The sequence below is a fragment of the Gracilinanus agilis genome, unplaced genomic scaffold, assembly GCF_016433145.1.
Source record: "Gracilinanus agilis isolate LMUSP501 unplaced genomic scaffold, AgileGrace unplaced_scaffold8243, whole genome shotgun sequence".
NCBI classification, from domain to species: Eukaryota; Metazoa; Chordata; class Mammalia; order Didelphimorphia; family Didelphidae; genus Gracilinanus; species Gracilinanus agilis.
The window spans coordinates 1-6,204 of record NW_025399012.1 but is presented as its reverse complement, the minus strand read 5'-3'; the positions used below and the strand labels follow the sequence as shown (position 1 = coordinate 6,204).

General features: G+C 40.8%; 1 protein-coding gene across 1 annotated transcript; it reads left to right on the top strand.

The window, feature by feature from the left end:
• Nucleotides 1-597: 597 nt before the first annotated feature.
• LOC123256676 (glyceraldehyde-3-phosphate dehydrogenase-like) lies at nucleotides 598-1,856 on the top strand. Its single transcript, XM_044685258.1, has one exon. The coding sequence runs from the start codon at nucleotides 644-646 to the stop codon at nucleotides 1,643-1,645; it is 1,002 nt and encodes a 333-aa protein (XP_044541193.1). The 5' UTR covers nucleotides 598-643; the 3' UTR covers nucleotides 1,646-1,856.
• The last annotated feature ends 4,348 nt before the right edge of the window (nucleotides 1,857-6,204 follow it).

The window sequence follows — 6,204 nt, the reverse complement described above, 5'->3', positions numbered from 1 at the left end:
GTGAGAACTCTAGGGTCTGCCCATGGTAGTGGGGTGACCCACTTCTGAAAAGCCTTGGCCTTGTGGTAAAATGTAACAAATCCTAATGATCCTTTGGTCTTCCTTCCCCCTCATGGCAACAGCAGGGTTCAAAGAAGAGAAAGTTTTCAGGTCAGTTAACACTGAAGGAATTATCATGTAATTCAGAGACTTCCAGCAAGGGGTGCAGAGGCTTTCCTGCACCCCAATATTGTGGCAACTGAAATCACAAGGCTGCTGCTGCAGAAAAACTCAAATAGACAAGCTTGCACCTAGGCCCCTGGCTGTCTTTTCCATTTTTGCATTTCTTTTTCCCTGATCTTAGCTGAATGAGTATCAGACGTGAGGTAGAAGTATCCAAGTCTAGAGGCGGGGTGACCATTGTGAGTTTGAGAGGCCTGGAGATTCTCAGTCCTGGTAGTAGTTGAAGCTGAAAGGTGGTGAGGAGTTCTCAGATACTATTCCAGTTTTCTTGGAGAGAAATTGGCCATCAACAAGAAGATTGGCTTGAGCCGTGTCAATTACCAGTATTAAGAGTGATTCAGAAAATGCAGGGTCAGGCTCTCAGCTCTTCACCCAAGCTCGCTGCCAGAATCCTCTGCTGCAGTCGCATCCTTTAGACAAGATGGTGAAGGTCGGAGTCAACGGATTTGGCCGTATTGGACGCCTGGTGACCAGGGCAACATTCAGCTGCAAAGAAGTAGAAATTGTGGCCATCAATGACCCCTTCATTGACCTCTCCTACATGGTTTACATGTTCCAGTATGATTCCACCCATGGCAAGTTCAAGGGCACTGTAAAGGCAGAGAATGGAAAGCTGGTGATCAACGGAAAACCCATTACCATTTTCCAGGAGCGGGATCCCGCTAACATTAAATGGGGAGATGCTGGAGCCGAGTACATTGTGGAATCCACTGGCGTCTTTACCACCATGGAAAAGGCCGGGGCTCACTTGAAGGGTGGAGCCAAGCGAGTCATTATCTCTGCCCCTTCTGCTGATGCCCCAATGTTCGTGATGGGGGTGAACCATGAGAAATACGACAATTCCCTCAAGATCGTCAGTAACGCCTCCTGCACTACCAACTGCTTGGCCCCCTTGGCCAAGGTCATTCATGACAACTTCGGCGTTGTGGAAGGACTCATGACCACAGTCCATGCCATTACTGCTACCCAGAAGACAGTAGATGGCCCCTCTGGCAAGCTGTGGCGGGATGGGCGTGGGGCTGCCCAGAATATCATCCCTGCTTCCACGGGTGCCGCCAAGGCTGTGGGCAAGGTCATACCTGAGCTGAACGGGAAGCTCACAGGCATGGCCTTCCGTGTTCCTACTCCCAATGTGTCTGTGGTGGATCTGACCTGCCGCCTGGAGAAAGCTGCCAAATATGACAATATTAAGAAGGTGGTGAAGCAAGCTGCAGAGGGGAACTTAAAGGGCATCTTGGGCTACACAGAGGACCAGGTAGTATCCTGTGACTTTAACAGCGACGCCCACTCTTCTACCTTCGATGCTGGCGCTGGCATTGCCCTCAACGACCATTTTGTCAAGCTCATTTCTTGGTATGACAACGAGTACGGTTACAGCCACCGTGTAGTAGACCTCATGAAGTACATGGCCACCAAGGAGTAAAGTGGAAAGCCATGATGGATCTTCATCCCCAGCCAAAAAAAGAGTAGTTCCACCACTGGGGAGCCCACATCCATAATAACCTATGTCCCTGTGCTGGGGATCCCAAGCCCTCTTCACATCCCTGCCCCAGGCACCCCTGTAGTGGGGGGAGGAGCATAGTCCTATCTTGTGTACCATCAATAAAGTCATCACGTTCAGTGCAAAAAAAAAATGCAGGGTCAATGTATAATGCGAAATGCCTTATTAGCAATCTTACAAGTTGTTCTATGTTCTGTCAAAATTTAAGTGTTAGCCTTTTAAGAGTTTTTAACAGTAGCTTTAAGTTATCAAATCCTGTTTTGAGGGGGTTTTGGTGGTAGTTATTATTGTTAAATGCATACTGCTTAGCATCCTGCATCTAGCACTCTTTTTATATGTACAAATAAATTCCCTGTCCCATGCCAATTAGAGTGTATTGAGTATCTTTTATTCTTTCTTTACTTGGAAAACACTAGGCATGAACCATAGCCCAAGCTACAAGTAAACTGGTTCCTGAGTACACAAATTTGGGGAAGGTGGGAAAGATAAAATTAATGAGATTAAGAGTAAGAAAACAAGGAAACCTAGTACCCTTCTCATTAGAGTCCAGGCTTTTCAGAGCTGAACTCCATGTTTGGAGTCTGAATAGGAAGTAAAAATAATATCCCAGCCTCTATGGGTGAGTAGCAGTTAGTCAAGCTCAGATCTATTAATTCTACAGCTGAACCTAATGAAAACCAAAATAATTTTCCCCCTTTTAAATTAGGATCCTAAAATTCTCCTAAAAAGAAACATTTCCACATATAGAACAAAAAAGAAATATTCTATTTGAAACTATGAATCTCAATTTCATATAATCTGGTTAATTTTTAAAGTATGTAATAAATTCTATACATTACTTTCAAAACTGTCGTGTTTCTGCTTCCTTTTGAATTTTCTTCTGTTTTCTTCTGAGCATTTTAAAAATATTAGATTCTAATTATAACACTGGGTACAATTTATTCTATAAATTTCTCACTACTGCATCCAATTCCCTACGTTCTAGTTCTTATTCCCCTAATCTTTGTGATTCAAAACATCTTTTTTTAAAATTTTTTAAATTCAGAATATTTTCCCATGGTTACACATGATTCATGATTCCACTTCCCCCAACCCAACTCTTCCACCCCCCTCCCTTCCTGGAGCTGGCAAGCAGTTCCATTGGGTTATACATATAAGAATTTAAATGTAGGTTTTATGCTAAATATGAGAATTCTAAACTAATATTGTGGTCACCATTTTTAAAATATTACAGCTTAAGTCAAACTGACTTTTAGCAGCTTTATTTTACAAAGAGGTGGAAAGAGTGAAAGTGGAAAAATGTAGATAAAGAGACAGAAAGTACTGTCTAGCTACCAATACTCTGAGTTTAATCCTAATGTCTCCAGACTGCAAATGCAAATCCGAAAGCACCAGAATCCAAAGTTCTAATCAGGAAACCGAAATCTGAAGAGCCAGAAGACGCTGAAGAATCCACTGAGAACTTTCAGTGCATACAAGGCTAAGACCGCCAAGAATCTCACCAGAATTCACACTGAAGGGAGTGTCCCACCAACGGGCCAATAGGCAGAGAGAGTCTACTCACCAAAGAACCAAGGAAGGAATCACTCCACTCACCACTGCAGGATCCAAGGAAAGAGTCTCCTCCTCCAGTCTGGCTCACCAATCGCTGAGTGAGTGACTGAATCCTCGAGCTGCCTTTTTAAAGAATTTTTTTCTATGTCACTTCCTGCCACGCCCCCGCTTTACAGGAACCAATCACAGTCTTTCAATTTGCCTAGCACTGCCCAGGGGGTGAGCAGTAGCCCCTGGATAGTTGTCCCCCACTCCAGCAAGTGACTTGTAAACTCTCATACTTAGTGACTGTTGAGGTACTAAGTAGGGGTATTTAAGTTTTTGATTGATTAACTTAAAGGTTGCTGATTGATAGACAAAGAGAGTTTGATTCACTCTTCACATACATGTATCATTGTTCAAAACCTATTTCCATGTTATTCATATTTGCAGTAGAGTGATCATTTAACATCAAAACCATAATCATATCCCTATCAAACTATGTAACTGATCATGTTTTTCTTTTGCATTTCTGTTCCCACAGTTCTTTATCTGGATATGGGTAGTGTTCTTTCTCATAAGTTCCTCTGAACTGTCCTGGGTAATTACACTGCTGCTAGTAGAAAAGTCTATTACAATCAATTGTGCCATAATGGTATCAGTCTCTGTGTACAACATTCTCCTGGTTCTGCTCCTTCCGCTCTGCATCCATTCCTGGATGTCTTTCCAATTCACATGGAATTCCTCCAGTTCATTATTCCTTTCAGCACAATAGTATTCCAACACCATCAAATACCACAATTTATTCTGTCATTCCCCAATCGAGGGACACCCCCTCATTTTCCAATTTTTTGGAACCACAAAGATTGAAGCTATAAATATTTTTGTACAAGTGTTTTTCCTTATTATTTCTTTGGGGTACAAACCCAACAGTGGTATGGCTGGGTCAAAGGGTAGGTGTTCTTTTAAAGCCCTTTGGGCATAGTTCCAAATTGTCCTCCAGAATTGTTGAACCAATTCACAATCCCACCAGCACTGTATTAGCATACCAATTTTGCTATATCCCCTCCAAAATTTATCACTTTCCTTTGCTGTTATATTGGCCAGTCTGCTAGGTGTAAGATGGTACCTTAGAGTGTTTTTAATTTGCATTTCTCTAATAAGCAGGGATTTAGAACAATTTTCCATTTATTATTGATAGTTTTATTTCATTGTGTGAAAACTGCCTATTCATATCCCTTAACCATTTATTGATTGGGGAATGGCTTTGTTTTTTTGTAAATTTGACTTAGTTCCTTATATATTTGGGAAATTAAACCTTTGTCAAAGAGTTTCGTTATAAAAAGTTTCTCCCAGTTTATTGCTTTCCTTCTAATTTAGATTGCATTGGCTTTGTTTGTATAAAAACTTTTTAATTTGATATAATAAAAGTCATTCATTTTACATTTTTCCATGTTCTCTATCTCTTGCTTGGTTTTAAATTCCTTCCTTTCCCACAGATCTAGCAGGTATACTATTCTATATTCACCTAATTTATGATTTCACTCTTTACACTTAAATCATTTACTCATTTTGCATTTATCTTGGTATAGGGTGTGAGATGTTGATCTAACCCTAATTTTTCCCATAACACTTTTTGAATTTTCCCAGCAGTTTTTGTCAAATAGTGGGTTCTTGTCCCAAAAGCTAGGATCTTTGGGTTTATCATACACTATCGCGCTGAGGTCATTTACCCCAAGTCTATTCCATTGATCCACTGTTCTGTCTTTTAGTCAGTTCCATATTGTTTTTTCTTTTTCTTTTTTTTAAACCCTTACCTTCCATCTTGGAGTCAATACTGTGTATTGGCTCCAAGACAGAAGAGTGGTAAGGGTAGGCAATGGGGGTCAAGTGACTTGCCCAGGGTCACACAGCTGAGAAGTGTCTGAGGCCAGATTTGAACCCAGGACCTCCCGTCTCTAGGCCTTGCTCTCAATCCACTGAGCTACCCAGCTGCCCCCAGTTCCATATTGTTTTGATGATCACTGCTTTATAGTACAATTTAAGATCTGGGATTTCTAGGCCCCCATCCACATTTTTTTCATCATTTCCCTTGATATTTTTGATCTTTTGTTCTTCCAGATGAACTCTGTTATAATTTTTTCTAATTCTATAAAAAAGTTTTTTGGTATTTTGACAGGTATGGCACTGAATAAGTAGATTAATTTGGGTAGGATTATCATTTTTGTTATATTACCTCATCCTACCCACAGGTAATTAATGTTTTTCCAATTGTTTAGATCTAGTTTTAATTGTGTGAAAAGTGTTTTGTAGTTGTGTTCATATAATTCCTGTGTTTGTCTTGGCAGATAGATTCCTAAATATTTTATATTGTCTAGAGTGATTTTAAATGGAGTTTCTGACTCAAAACATCAAAGGGGATAATAATAGCATCTATCTATGGGTGATTGGAAGTGTCAAATAATAATTATGTAAAATGCTTTGCAAATTTTCTAGTGCTATATTAATGTCAGCCATTAGAATCATGCATTGTATGTTATAGCCAAACTGGTCATGGCATCTCCTGCCTCCATTTATTTGCATGATCAGTTTCCCACGCCTGGAATACTACACTCTTCCCTCAGAATTCTCCTCAGCTCATGCATCACTGCGTAATGTCTCTCCAGAGGGCACTTTGGCTGGGTCTTCCCTTGCCTTCACTGCATCCCATCTCCTAATGTTCCTACCAGTGTACCTGTTCCCTGAAATAAAAGATAAGCATTCTGTGTGAGTGAATTGTGCCTTTTTCTGTCTTGGTACCCTTGAGACCTAGTACAGAGTAGGGGTTTAATAAATATTTGGAGAATTTGGGAACACTCTATGTTACACTTATACTTACTTACTTACTTACACACATACACACACACACTCTCTCTCCCTCTCCCTCTCCCTCCCTCTCTCTCTCTCTC